This window comes from Pezoporus flaviventris, unplaced genomic scaffold (assembly GCF_033815535.1).
Source record: "Pezoporus flaviventris isolate CSIRO_AGI_PZ_B2104156 unplaced genomic scaffold, CSIRO_AGI_Pfla_v1 ptg000045l, whole genome shotgun sequence".
Lineage (NCBI taxonomy): Eukaryota > Metazoa > Chordata > Aves > Psittaciformes > Psittacidae > Pezoporus > Pezoporus flaviventris.
Genome location: NW_026892593.1, coordinates 27,662,378 through 27,677,570, shown reverse-complemented (window position 1 = coordinate 27,677,570; position 15,193 = coordinate 27,662,378). Strand labels below are relative to the sequence as shown.

Genomic DNA, 15,193 nt, shown 5'->3' with positions numbered 1-15,193 from the left:
CCCCACTATTGACTCAAATGCACAGCTGAGAGGATGTACTCTGACAGGAATAACAAATTATTTTGTATATCCTGCTATGCTTATGAACAAAATCTATTTCTTGCTTATCTGTTTCAAAGGAAAATTACTATACCTATATATTCTGCTAAAAGTATATATCAAGATTTTCCTCTCATTTGTATACATTTAAATTAATTATATCAAATTACTGAGTGTAAATCCAGTTAAAACTCACAATTACATTATGTTTGTGAAGTTAAACAGATCTAAAAAAAACCCAACCCTCTAAAAAACAAGTCTTTACCTACTTTGTGTGGACAAGACTGTATTTTGACTCTTATCGTTCAACTATTCAAGCAAATTATACCTTCTACTATGCACTTGATGTTATGGATGGTGTTTTTTAATGGGCTCAGACATCATACTAGATTTTAATCAAAACAGCTCTCCATTGGTATAAAACTAAAGATAAATGGAACTGTCCCTGCTTTAGGTATTTGTTAACAAAAGACCAGTCTGTTCCACTTTGCTGATAACAGTAGTGTGTTACTGTTTAACCATGACGTGCACCAAACACAATTAACATTACAAATTAGCTTAATATCTTATTTTTTTTTTTTCCAGGGAAATGCAAAGAGATAGAAGAAAAAACACATAAGAGCCTAAATATAGGCTTTCTTCAATTAGCTAATTCTAATTCTCTTATAAAGAAGTGATAGGCCACTCACTAAATATTTTGATTTTTAACTGCGGCAGCAAACATTCATGTACAGTTACATGTTACTTTACACACAAAAATATTATGAAAAAAGATTTGAAAAATTATTATTAATAAAAATAATCTGTCTGCTGATATCCTAATTCTTACATTAGCAGAGATCCAACATTAGTCATACGGAATATTCTTAATTATCTAACTCTTTTTGACCTTTGTTTCTTTTAAGTTACCCAGATGGGCAAAATTCTGTTCTCATTATTTACAATATATTATGTTAATGATATTAATAGAATTATTTTGGTAGCTTGGATAAAGATTCACATACAAGAGGTTTCTCAAAGAATCTTAGACCTAAGTGCTGCCTGGCTTCTGTTTATTCCACTCAGCCGCTACAGAGTTTCTTCAGTTTATTCAAGAATAAAGTCTCCTTTTGCAATCAAACGGTATTTTCAGGTAGCTTTTAAATCACTCAGATACTGTGTCTGATTGTTCTGTCAGATAAAATGTTGCAGTAAGTCACAAGAGTTGCAGGAGGTGATGCCACGGGACTTGCGAAGTGCTCAGCAAGGTAGCTACAGTGTGTAACTCCACGGTCATGCTGAAATACTCCAGAGTCCTTTAGAAGCCTGCAGAAACCTATGAACGCTCACAAAAGACACTGCAGACATAAAATAATTAATCTTCCCTGGACACATGAGGTTTAATAATCCAGCCACAGCAGGCTCCTACCCAATAGCAAAGCCACTAAGAACATGACACCAGAAAAAAAGAAGAAAAAGCAGTATATAGGCTAATGCACGAGTTTCTGTCTACTTATTCAGAGACATCCAGAATGTGGGATTATAACTTCATTTCTCATATTTACTCCTTTAATTAGCAGACTGTCAACTTTCCATTACATCTTTGAGAGAGCTAAATATGTGAATTTTTCACTAAAATAGTAAAAAGGTCTATTACATGATAACATCATTACTACATATCCAGCACTAACATGCGTGGTCTTGCGCTCAGTCTGAAATGAAGGCTAATAATATAATGATGCCCATGTGATTGCTCTGGGTGCCAAAAATATACATGTGTTGGCATTTTGCCACCTCAATTATCAGGGCATAATTAAACACATTGTAAAGATTACTAATTTCATCACTTCCATACTGTGGAAAACAACAAACTTGTAGGGATTTTACTTTCTTACTTTAAGCAAGCACTTGCCCTTTAAAATGAACTGTTGCTCACCTGATGCATTGGACTGATACATTGGACTGCATTCAATCTGTTGTTTTTCAGAGAGAAAAATATGCAATATCTATACTTAAAAAAAAAACAATGGTTCTATTTAATGTTGGATAAAATGTTCTGACAACCAGGACTGGAATAGAGACCTTTGTGCTGCCTCTCAAACAGCTTAAAATGTGTGTTATCTTTGATATGCTGTCCTAGACCAGTGAAACTTATATTCCTTTCAAACCATGGCCAAGCAGCAGAGGAGACATCATCCTGCATGCAAAACTCAAACATGCTCTGAAGAGTCTCTGTGATAAAACACTGGCAGAGAAATACTACTCTGGGATATTTTACCAGCTGTGGAAATAGCTGAAAAGGATTCTTGCAGAGCTGCAGCTCTGGACTCAAGAGAAATCACCCTCATAACCCTTTTTCTGCATCTAGCTTAAGGGGCGATTCCTCTCAGCCCATCCTGTTAGGTCTGCTTATTCTCAGTGTAGAGAAATGTGCAACTCCAGGGCCTGCTGTCTCTCATTCTCCTGTAGATGTTTAAAAGCACCCCAACTATACATTGATCTCTCCACTGACTATAGAGATACAGCGATTAAAATCAGGTGGAGATATATACACAGTAGCCATCTAAAACAGGCACTCAGGATCCCCTTGCTCTGTGGAGGTCAGATATGAAGCAATTCCTCACAGTGAGGTTGGTCTAAGTAGGAACACAGCCTGAGTCGGAAGCCAGTCACACTGTCCATGATGTCCTGTTCTAGTCCTACAGCTTTCTCCATGATCTGTTTTGGGTTGTCTTAATATTTTTTGTGGTCATAACTTTCACATTTATTTCAGTCACATCTCTGTCTTCTACTCTGTCTCTTATCTGTGTATGTCCCCCTGGCCCATCCCCTGAATACTCAGTGAGTTGCTCGGATTGGAAAGCCTTTGAAACTAGAAGCAGCCAGAGTTTGTTGCAGGATGGAACCAAAAGTAAAAAGTTCACATACCCTTAAATATCACTCATGTCTAACTGCCTGTATAAGGTTTAGCTGTCAGTGTTCTCTTCTTCATGTCTGCTTAGGTTATGCCTGGTTGGAAAAAGGTAGCTCTTCAGGGCAGAGACTGCTTGGACCTTTATTCCTTTCTTATGCTCTACATAGAGCTAAATTATAATAACAGTAAGAAGGCAAACATGACCTTTACAATTACATGATTATTTTTCTCAGCACTGAGAATAGATATCCAAACTCAATTGGTTTTCACTTGTTGCTAAACACAGTAACATTTACAGTATTAAGGCAACCATTCAGAGGGACAGAAAATGCTTGCACTCAAAAATCAAATGAGATTTCAACTGTGCTTAGTTAACATCAGCCTCAAACAGAAATCGCTTAATACTAAGTGGTTTGGGTTTGTTTTGAGTTCTTTTTTCTAATTTTTACCATTTTGTTTCTAAAGCTTAGTAAGTTAGAAAAAAAAATCTGTGAAACAAACAACACTCTTAGAAAGAATTTCTACAGATGGGTAATTCTATAGCATGCTTCAATCAAAGGATCATGATTCCGATGGTCTTCACTTGTGATTTATATTTTGCTGTCTCAAGCTGACTTTATGGCAGTAGCAATGCAATAATGCTAGAACTACACTGTAAATAAACAATGCCAACTTCGTTGCGCAGTCCAAATAAATAACTTTAAGTAACTCCATCACACAAAGCGCAGTCAAAAATGCAATTAATATGAGGGTCTTGCTTTGCATTGTAAAAATATGAAGCAGTATTTGGGACAGGCTTTTTCACATAAAATTCTTCCCTATATTCAGATTCAGCAACTCCAAGGTCAAAGTACTGGAACTTCATTTTTCAGAGTCAAAAGCATGGTTTAATTATTATTTGGTATGAAGACAACTGTGTTTATCTACCCTGCATACAATATCAAATTCAGTATAGCTTAATACATCATGTATTTTCATTCATGCTTTCATTACAGCCCTCTGAAGTACAATCATTTATTATACATTCTCTTGAATCTGTTTGAAACTGTAAATAAAATATGAAGTACAAAGGGAGAGGGAAAAAAAAGCCTCAGAAATCTTACTAGGAAAAAGTGTTCCCTTTCTTATCCTCCTTGTTCTAACCATGAACCTCCATGAGCACTGAACAGTGGTGGACATTGGAAAGCAAAACTGAAGATCAGGCCTTATGCAGCTTTAACACCCTAGTATAGCAGTGATAAATTCTGAGTGCACCAGTGTCACCTCTATGATAATTACCCAAGCAATAGATATCTCATTAAAAAGAAGTAAGTGCCTTGGAAACGATCTTTGCTAGTGGAGTTAGTAATATATTGGAGCTAAAGTTCTCATCAAATTCTTTGCTAAACTTCCATTTAACAGTCTACACATGTCTAGGAATAGCAAAAGTCACTCCAGCCTTCAATGATCCATTCAATGGCCTCAGCCCAAATGACTCAATTTTTCAAAGAGTATTGGGTGAGTTATCCACACAAGGCTCAGACCACAGAAAAATGCAAAAGGTAGAGTGCAGCATCACATGAAGAAAGCTTTTGGCCACCTACTTGTGACCCAGATTTCTTTACTAACAGCTAGATTCAAAGAAGACATCAGGCAGACTACAGGGAATCATCTCCCCTGTTAACCTCACTGGCAGAAGACATTACGGTACATGGACCTGTCATCAAGGTAAAGAAATCTTCATGTGAAAGTGGAAGGTAGAGTCTTAGTAGAAAATACTGATATACATCTATTAAGACGCGGGACTGTGTATATGCCTAATATTATAAGTGCTTGAAATATGGAAGTCTTTCTTTCTTGTTTCGCCAAATATCTCAAATATCTCTCATTTTCCTATGAGAAACTTTGAATTTACAGAACAACTAGCTTCCATCTCTTTTTCTGGGGTAATTTTTTCAGAAAACACATTCTAATTTGGAAAGCCATGCAGTGCTTTCCTGCTAATCTAAGAAGACAAATCACCTTTTTTTTTTTTTGCAATAAAAGGCCAGTGGCCTTTTTTGCAGGGACACTGAAAATGGTTTACTATGGTTAATACTAATAGCCACTGCAAGCCAAACATTTTTTTACCTTTATGTTGCATTAGCTAAGCACCGTTTGCTCTAGAGGAAATAGAGTGACTAGGCAGGCTCAGCAGCTTGAATGAAAGATTAGAAGAGTGTACCTGCATGACAATAAGAAGGTCAAACACCAAGATGAAAGAAGCCAAGAAGGCTCTTGAGACTTCATCACTTGGCAGAAATCCACGATTAAGCTTGTCCCAGCTGATCCAGTCAGTAGTGATGACAAGCACAACTACAGAGGTCAGTGTAAATAGAACCGTCCTGTAAGGGGAAAAAAAATAGTTCAGAGAGAATATGATACTAATGAAGATGCATCATTCTATTTTATCTGTCTTCTAATGGTCAAATAGTGCTTTAGCAACACTTTTCTGCTGATGAAAAGAGATTGAAGACAATTAAGTGTACAAACAAATCATTTAATTCAAAATAGGAATGCAGTCAGCTGTATCCTTAGTAAAAAGAAATTTAGGAGCTAGTGTTAAGGATTCTGCAAAATCAGGCTGGAGTGAATTACTCTTGTTCTTTATTCCATATTTTTCACTGAAGATGCAAACCAATTAAGTAAAAGAATGAAGAAGTAAACTATAGCAATGTACCAAGGACTGTATGATCTAGGCCAGATTCAAATGAACAATTTGAGAGAACATTTTCTAAAGCACCAAAGACATTGGAACCTTTGAAAGATCTTTTTTCAGCTGTAGGAGCTATTGGAGATTAACCGTGAAGTCTAATTTTTATATAGAAACACGTCTGTATGAAAAATGTTCATTGCACTAAATTAATCTTTAGTAAATTCTGGGGGTTGATTTTGCTTCATGTCTCCTAAGATATCCTTTGCACAAGTTTTAAATATATCTTATGGCATTTATAAGAAGTCAGTGAAGAGTGAATTACAAAAGTAATAAAGCCTCCATATGAATGCTATGAGAATTCCAGAAGACACATTTGGTTAATTCATACAGTTTTGCAATATGGCATTTAAGAAAATATCTTTCTAAGTTATCCCCCCCAAAATAGCACTGCATCATTTCCAGCAGCACTTTGGTGATATCCTTCAGAGTTGGCAGCAATGACTGATTGAATTCCTGGTACTGTGGAAGCAGGCAAATTTAGCCGGTAATTTGAGGGGGAGCAAGGCTTCTCCCGTAGCCACAGCTGTCAGTAAGTCTCTGCTATAATAGGGGCATATCAACATCTGAATGCACACACACAGCTAAATAATTGTGGCAGGGTAGAGGTTTTTTTCTGCAGCAATAAAGTCTCATTTTCTTCAGCTACTGAAGGCTGTAAAACAACACGAAGTCTATTTCCCATGACACTTCCAAACAGGACAAATACTCAACAGAGTAAAAGAAAAATCAGTACACCAGTAGTCACAGGATACCAGTCTATGCATAGTTCTCTCTATACATCAGCCTTGGCTGTGTCTGTGTAGGAAGGGAAAAAAAATATGCACATATGCAGTAGTATACACATTTGGACTCCTAAACATTATTCTTCTGTTCCATGATGGACTGTGCTTTTTCACAATATAATGAGACACAAAATGAAACGATTGCTACCACTTTTACCTTTGAACATTTATTTTTATTCTTAATAAATAAATTCAGTTATACTCGACACTGTGGTTGGCACCATAACAGTATCCCTTGAGTGTACTACCAGCATCTGGGCAAGACAAAAAACCCAAATGAGGCACATTAGACTTAATTAGACCTAAGCAATATTCAAGCCTGCTTATCCCCAAAACATTTGCTTAGCTACTGTTTCACCTGTCAGTACTTAAACCTGACTGGCTTTTCTACAAGCTCCACTTTGGCACGTACCCAGAATGGTTCACTTCAGAAAGGCAATTCATTACAGTGTTTTTCTCTTGCATATAGTCTCTTGAGACCCTCAAAGGTGGCTTTTTTCCACCTATTTCACCTTCATATCTGAAATCCACATGGAAGTAAATGTTGTCCCTTCAGCTGAAAGGTTCTTCAAAAAGAACAGTCCTCAGTGCTTGCCTGCCAGCCCGTGCAGAGTGCCCTTGCTGCTGGGTTTTCCTCATCCTCTTTCTGAGGAACCCATATCTCCTGGTGCATGGTTAGTTTAGAACCATAATCCAAGTCTATCTAGTTTGCTATGGGAACCATGTACACAGAAGTTATGCTCAACACTATTCTTGTTCAGTCCTCTTGAATTATGCATTCATCTTTTGGAGAAGGAGTTCAAAGCATGGAATGTCAGGCTTTGGCATGTATGCAAGCAAAGGCAAACATATTTTTATGCATGCTTCATTGGCATGCATGCAAAGACCAGTGTGTGTGTTCAAGCCCTGATTTCCTTGAGGAAATGCGTATGCACTTAAAAAACTGCTTTGTTATTCATTCTGAAATGTCAAATAGGGAGGGAAGAGAAGAAAATTGGCTGCTAATGGAATAAGGAAATGTGAAACCAATAAAATAAGTTAGAAATAGATTTTTTGAAATGGTTGGATTAAGCAGCATAATTAGCACTCAGTTGTATTTTTGACCTATGACACTGGAACACAGCAAGAAATTCAATACATGCTTTTGGAGTTGTTATAAACTGAGTTTGTGTGGGTTAGAGTTCAGTTCACTTCTTGTGAAAGTGCATCATCGCCCCAGTGTCCTGGGGATTAAGAGAAGCTGAGTATTTCATTTAACTTGACATAATTGTATCAGATGAACCAGTGTGAACTACCCTGCAATATTTAGGCCAGTGTACTTTGCCCTTTATTCTGCAAACGCAGACTACTGAGATAAACCTATGCTATCAAACTATTCACAGCATTGCTGGCAGGACCTATCCATCTTCTGCTTACAGGAGGGCTATGAGGGGGAAAGCAAGTGAGGATTGACTCTTCTCTGTACCAGACATTAAGAAACACAACTTCCATCTCTGTTTCAGAGGAAATTCACTTTTATATTTCACTTCTAATTCTAGCTTACTGTATTCAATGATTATATGCCCTGTGCAACTATTCAGCTACAATAACACACATTTTACAACCTACCTCATACTTTTCAAGACACAAGGTTGTCTTTTGAAGGATAAAAATAATAATAATTAAAAAAAGTCTGCAAAACCCCCACTGTCCAGGCTAATCGCTTACTGAGCAGCTAAAATTACTAGGTAGGTCCAGAAAAGTCAGTACTGTACTTATCATTGCCAGTGATGATTTTAAAATCCTCGGTTCTACACTGAAATGTGGGAAAGATTGAAGAGAGGGATTTTTACTGCCAGGAACCTCTCAAGAAGCAGGTAATGCTTTGGACTGCATCTCTATAATCTTTGATAGCCAGGGCTGAGTTTGGTCTTGAATTTGTCAAGACAAGTCACTCACACCAAACTGACTCCACAGCTGCTGACCCTCATTTGACAACAGAACATTAATTTTGTCCTCACACATGTAGCAAAAGTCAAAACAGATGTCTTTGGCTTCTGCACCTTCCCACAACAGCACTTTCTTGGACCATGATCTTTGACCAAGCTGACCAACCACTTAGCATCTATCACCCAGCATCTTATACACTACCAGAGGTTATGCACAACATAGGCCAGAAGTTTGAGCAGGATTTTGTCACTGACAGTGGCTGCGGACAATCCCTTGTAGCAGACAGGGTCATAACCTCAGCCTTGCAGACTCTAACACACAGAAATGACATTTCTGGAGGAGAAAGGGTGTGACATCTCATTTTCCTTTACACTCTTGTAATCAGTAGTAGGTACAGAACATCCATATGGAACGGGCCATCCTCAACAAACTGTGTCAAGTACCTGGCATTAATTTACCTTCAATGTCTCTACACTGCAGTCTTAGTGTTCAAGAACATAGCCATTATCCTCTGAAGTCTGGACAACTCAACCCTAGATAAGTTGTTTGGTGTGCTACATCACCTGTCACATGCTCCCATGACAGATGTCATTCACAACTTTGCTCACTTGAACTTTGCAGAAGTCTGAGATCCTGGTCACATATGAATCTTCTATTTGCTCAGTGGAGGTCATAGTTATGTGAATAGAAAAGGGCTGTCACTGCAGCACAATGTAGACCCTGGTGGATAACAGGTTTGCATGAAACCTTTAGCAAACATGTCATCTTTGATTTGGGGCAGTCCAGGATACAGGTACTGATCTGCATTATATGCAGTGCTGCATATTCCCTGATGTTTCTGGCATATATCTGATGGAAAAACAGAACACCAGTCCATAATTGGACAGATATGGAATATTAGTCCATAATTATTTTTTTATATGCCCATAAATTTCACTGCATGCTTATGGAGCTTGCACTGGGATGCTTTGCTATGAGAATATAGACTTAATTTGTTCACCTAAATACAAGCCTCCTAAACCCTGTTCACATGAAGCCAGCATCTAGTGCTCTGCATAGCTTCTGATGAAGAAGGAACTCTGCTACCAGGGCCATCACTGGAAACAGTGGTCTTCATTTCTCTGTCAGAGTCCCTACACACCTACATTGCCTACACACGCAATGACCATCATGCATATTATCTTAGCCCTATTTCTGCCTGTTGGGCTGAAAATATCACACTCTTCTTTTAAATACCTCTTGCTCTTTCAAAAAGCACCCACAAAAAAAACACAAAACAACCCATCTCCCCAGCATTTCTGTCTCTCTGCTCCTTGTGTACAATGCCTGAGCTGTCACTTGACACATCAAGACCAGAGATCAGGATGGATTTTCCTACTAATTCTTCAAATAAATATCCTGTTGTAAAGGCAAGTAGCTCTTCAGCACCCCTCCCTTGCTACTCCTCTTCCCTCACCCTCTGAGAGAAGTTCTCCTGGGGCTTTCTGAGAAATTTCTCTGCTGGTGTCCCAGTGCCCAGATGCCCTGCATGCCACACTGTGGCCAAAGGGTGAAAAAGAACCAAGAAAACTTAAATCAGAAACACAGGTACATCAAATAAACAAGACATACTTACAAAGTGTAATGAAAAACATAACCTGGACACAAACAGCAAGGACACAAAGCCAATACAACATCGCAGGAAGGAAAAGGAACAGAAGCAAAATAGGGCTAAGTAAGGCCAACACATGCCCTAGAAAACAAAATTAGAATAGTGTGCATTTGGGTGAGCAAAGCTGTGCCCTTCTTCATCAGATAATACTCTGAAGTTAAAGCGTTAGGTCTACCTGCTTTCCTCCACTCCAGTATATTGATAATAGGGTGGGATTTCTAAAAAGCTCTTCCAGAAGTTTAAGATTAATCCGAAATGTTCAGTGAAAGAAAGCAAAACCAACAAAACCCAGTGGAGTGAGTAATCCATCTGGTGCTGTGAGGAACTAGGCTTTTTGGTAGGATTCCCTGCCAGAATCTTTCCCCAGCAGATGTTTCCATTCCTACACTCCGGGCTACTTCATGGGTGATGACACTCAACACTGGCAAAAATAAAGATGACTGCCTCCAACCAAGACGATTGATAGATTGTTTCCATTTCCAAATGCAGGGACAACCACTGATACTCAGCTTCCTCGGATACGAGAAGCAGGAGCTGCCAAGCTGCTTCCTGGACACAACTGTGTTAATAAGTTAATTCCCAAAGGAGTTCTGTAAGCTCAGTCTGGCATGGAAGATGCTCAAGATTCTGCAGACTCCCTTACAGGGCTGTTCTGCCAATGCCCTCATCTTTCTTACTGCAGACATTGTCCTTGCCCTGCCTGACTGGTTTGTAACACTTCTCCCTTTGTCTTGCACCTGCACAATCTTGAGCTTATGAACTGCAAGCTCTTTAAGAGTGGGATGAGCCCAAATTTGTCTGTGGAAAAAGAAAATCCCACTTATTCCTGGGATATGCAATGTAGTTGCTCTCTGAATGTGCAGCTGCAATTACATACGTCGATAGTTCTCCAGATCCATAACTAGCAAGAAAAAAGATCTCCCATCAGAAGCTATCAAATTGGAATCTCCTTTTTAAAGAGTGTGGCAGGGAACATCACTGCAGTTTAGTGCACAGACTGCCTACTGGGGTTTGCAGTCTGCCTACCCAAAAGGAAATCCCGCCATTGGCATATGAAATGCCACTAGTGCCATCCCATGCTGGTGCAGTCCCTTACCTTCAGAGAATAGAATCATAGAATAGTTAGGGTTGGGAAGGACCTTAAGATCATCTAGTTCCAACCCCCCTGCCATGGGCAGGGACACCTCACACTAAACCATCTCACCCAAGGCTCTGTCCAACCTGGCCTTGAACACTGCCAGGGATGGAGCATTCACAACCTCCCTGGGCAGCCCATTCCAGTGCCTCACCACCCTCACAGTAAAGAATTTCCTCCTTATATCCAATCTAAACTTCCCCTGTTTAAGTTTTAACCCGTTACCCCTTGTCCTATCACTACAGTCCCTAATGAAGAGTCCCTCCCCAGCATCCTTATAAGCCCCCTTCAGATACTGGAAGGCTGCTATGAGGTCTCCACGCAGCCTTCTCTTCTCCAGGCTGAACAGACCCAACTTTCTCAGCCTATCTTCACACAGGAGGTGCTCCAGTCCCCTGATCATCCTCATGGCCCTCCTCTGGACTTGTTCCAACAGTTCCATGTCCTTTTTATGTTGAGGACACCAGAACTGCACACAATACTCCAGGTGAGGTCTCACAAGAGCAGAGTAGAGGGTCAGGATCACCTCCTTTAACCTGCTGGTCACGCTCCTTTTGATGCAGCCCAGGATATGGTTGGCTTTCTGGGCTGCAAGTGCACACTGAAGCCAGCTCATGTTCATTTTCTCATCAACCAGCACCCCTAAGTCCTTCTCCGCAGGGCTGCTCTGAATCTCTTCTCTGCCCAACCTGTAGCTGTGCCTAGGATTTCTTTGACCCAGGTGTAGGATCTTGAGAGAACACTGTGTGCCAGAGCAGAAGATTGGCTTCTCTGAAACAAAGTGTTGGGCTCTGGAGAAAGAGCTTTGAGAAACTAAGCCAGGAAGGAAGAGGAAGGGAATACCTATGCTTTGCAATCTACTACAACTGATGTCAAATGCTGGTGCAAATTGAAGCCTTTCTGTCTTAATTTTAGGGGAAGGGAAGGCCACGTCCTTTAAGTTTAGGGGTTCTTTTTAATTACAATATGACAGCCACCAGCCCTCCTGGTCAAAGTTTTCTTGGCAATATATGTAAACTGCCCATGCAGGTGCATATAGGCTAATCACTCAGTGACATTATGGGCCATGACAAAGGCATGCAAATGGGAAGATTGCCTTGTCTGTCCTACTTCTTTAAATCAGAATGCTAAGCATAAAGTTATTGATGTTCTCCCAAGTGTTGGCTGAGAGAAGACACAATTTACTGCAGCGATCTTAGGTCCTGGCTGCTTGGAACACCCTCTTCTGCTGTTTTGCATGTCCTACCTCCCACATCCGGAAATTCCTAGCAGAGTCGACGATCCCTGACTCATCCTCTGGCAGCCCCTGTGGTACCACAAAACCATTCATAGCACATCCCCTCCAGACCTATGCCAGAAGTACATTTGACTCCATGCAGCCACCTCTTCAGGATGTGTTGTTTTTACGGAGTTGAAAACTGGAAAAAAAACCCAACAGAATTTGTCCCTGGAAATATAAAGGCAAGCTAAGAAATGTGTACAAGTTCACAGAACATTTAATGCTGGAAGCAAGAGTTATTTTCATTCTTTTCATGTCTAAATCAGCAGGGCAAAGTTTACTGAAAACAAATTCTGGTCTGTGATGGGACCTCATTTCTCAAACTGTCGCATAGTGAAAGTGAAGTTTTTCACTGCTCAAATATCAAATAGAATTCTTTGCACAACCATACATAAGGGGAAGATAGTACTACCTTCAATTTATCAGCAACTTTGAGATGCTCATTGTTAGAGATACTGAGAATTTTCTTGTCTTGTGTGACCCTCTGCCAAATCTTCTATGAAGCTACAGCTTTGATGTTCAGATATTAAGAGTTCTGCTAAGATTGACAGAAGAGATGAAAGAAAAACTTTGGCTATTTTCCTCATCTTCATTTTGTCTCTCCCAAGAGGCAAAAAGCAGTATTTTGCCCTTTGGCAACACCTTTTCCAGAAAAAAAACCCTACCTGTGCTTAGTCAAAAGTAGCATTTAGAGAACTTTTAATCACACTTTCACACATAATTACCACTAAGCCAGGTTTATTTAAAAACTTAAACATTGCTAATAAGCACTCCGGGTATTGCTACTATGTACAATTGGGACAGAGGACATATTAACAAAGAAATGAGATCATAAATTCTGCACTCCTGTTACTGTTCATTAAAGAAATGAGCATATATACTCAATAAAATAGAGTATAATATACATATGAATTTACTAAATAAAGAAAATTAATTAGCATATAGTCTAGGTGTATTTAAACTAAATAAAACTACCTGTCAGTTAATCAGTATTCATCAAAACGTTCGGCTTCAGGTGGTATTGCACGAAACAGAAATGGAATTCTAATAAATGTTTCATAAATTACTAATTGTATTTTCAAAGAATCATAGAATCATAAAATGGTTTGCATTGGAAGGGACCTTAAAGATCATTCAGTTCCAACCACCCTGCCACAGGGCACAGGCAGGGACACCTTGCATTAGACCAAGCTGCTCAAGGCCCCATCCAGCCTGGCCTTGAACGTTGCCAGGGACGGAGCATTCACAACTTTTCTGGGCAACCTGTGCCAGCACCTCACCATCCTCACAGTAAAAATTTCTTCCTAATATCTAATCTAAATCTCCCCTCTTTCATTTTCAAGAGTGTCAAGTCCCTCTGAATGGCTTCTCTTCCCTCCAGCGTGTTGACCACACCACACAGCTTGGTGTCATCGGCAGACTTCCTGAGGGTGCACTCAATCCCACATGTTGTGACAAAGATGTTAAACAGTGGTGGTCCCAGTACCAACCCCTGAGAAATGCCACTTGTCACTGATCTCCACTTGGACATCAAGCCATTGACCACAGCTCTGTGTGTGTGACCATCCAGCCAATTCCTTACCCAGCAAATGGTCCATCCATCCAATCCACATCTCTCCAGTTTAGAGACAAGGATGTCATGCAGGACACCATCAAATTCTTTTCACAGTTCCAGGTAGATGACATCAGTCACTCTTCCCTTATTGTAATTCAGAAGGCCACTGCATTTGTTAGACACAATTTCCCTCAGTGAAGCCATTCTGGCTGTCACCAATCACCTCTTTATTTTCCATATGCCTTAGCATGGTTTCCAGGAGGATCCACTCCATAATCTTGTTGGACACTAAAGTGAGACTGATTGGCCTGTCTTTCCTGGGTCTTCCTTTTTATCCCTTTTTAAACATGGGAGTTACATTTCCCCTTTTCTGGTCAGTGGGAACTCCACTGGTCTCTTAAGACTTCTCAAATATGATGGATAGTGGCTTAGCCACTTTATCTGCCAGTTCCCTCAGGACCCACGAATGCATCTTAATAGGTCCCATGGACTTGTGCACCTTCAGGTTCCTTATACAGTCTTCAACCTGGTGTTCTCCTGCAGTGTGTGATTCTTCATTCTCCCAGTCCCTACCTTTGCCTTCTGTGACTTGGGCAGTGTGGCAAGAGCACTTGCCAGTGAAGACTGAGGCAAAAATGTTACTGAGTACCTCAAGCTTTGCCATATCCTGGATAACCAGGTCTCCTGTTTCCTGTCAGAGAGGGCCCACATTTTCCCTGGCCTTCCTTTTATCACCAACATACCTATAGAAGCTTTACTTGTTGCTTTTGACATCTGTGTCATTTTGCTTTCCTAACTTGATCCCTGGCTGCTCAGATGATATCCCTGTATTCCTCCCAGGCTACCTGTCCTTGCTTCCACCTTCTGTAGGCTTTCTTTTTATGTTTAGTTTGTCCAGGGTCTGCTTGTTCATCCATGCAGGCTTCCTGGAGTTTTTGCCTGACTTCCTCTTTGTCAGGATGCATCCATCCTTCCTGAGCTTGGAGGAGCTGAACCTTGAATACTAACCGACTTTCTTGGGCCCCTCATCCCTCCAGAGCTTTATCCCATGGTGCTCCACCAAGCAGATCCATCAAGAGGACAAAGTCGACTCTTCTGAAGTCCAGCTGCATGGGCTGTAAGTCCACTGCAGACTATGCTTGGAACCAGCTCTCTAAGTCCTTCTCAGCTTCCCTGGTGTTATGCACCCTTCTCAC

General features: G+C 40.2%; 1 protein-coding gene across 2 annotated transcripts in view; it reads right to left on the bottom strand.

Moving 5' to 3' along the window:
• The window catches only part of TMEM117 (transmembrane protein 117), a 225,909-nt gene that overhangs the window by 45,832 nt on the left and 164,884 nt on the right, over positions 1-15,193 (bottom strand). For both annotated transcript variants that reach the window (XM_061467794.1, XM_061467793.1), the window contains exon 6: positions 5,136-5,295. In XM_061467794.1, coding sequence (XP_061323778.1) covers positions 5,136-5,295 — 160 coding nt within the window. The remainder of the gene's footprint in view (positions 1-5,135; positions 5,296-15,193) is intronic.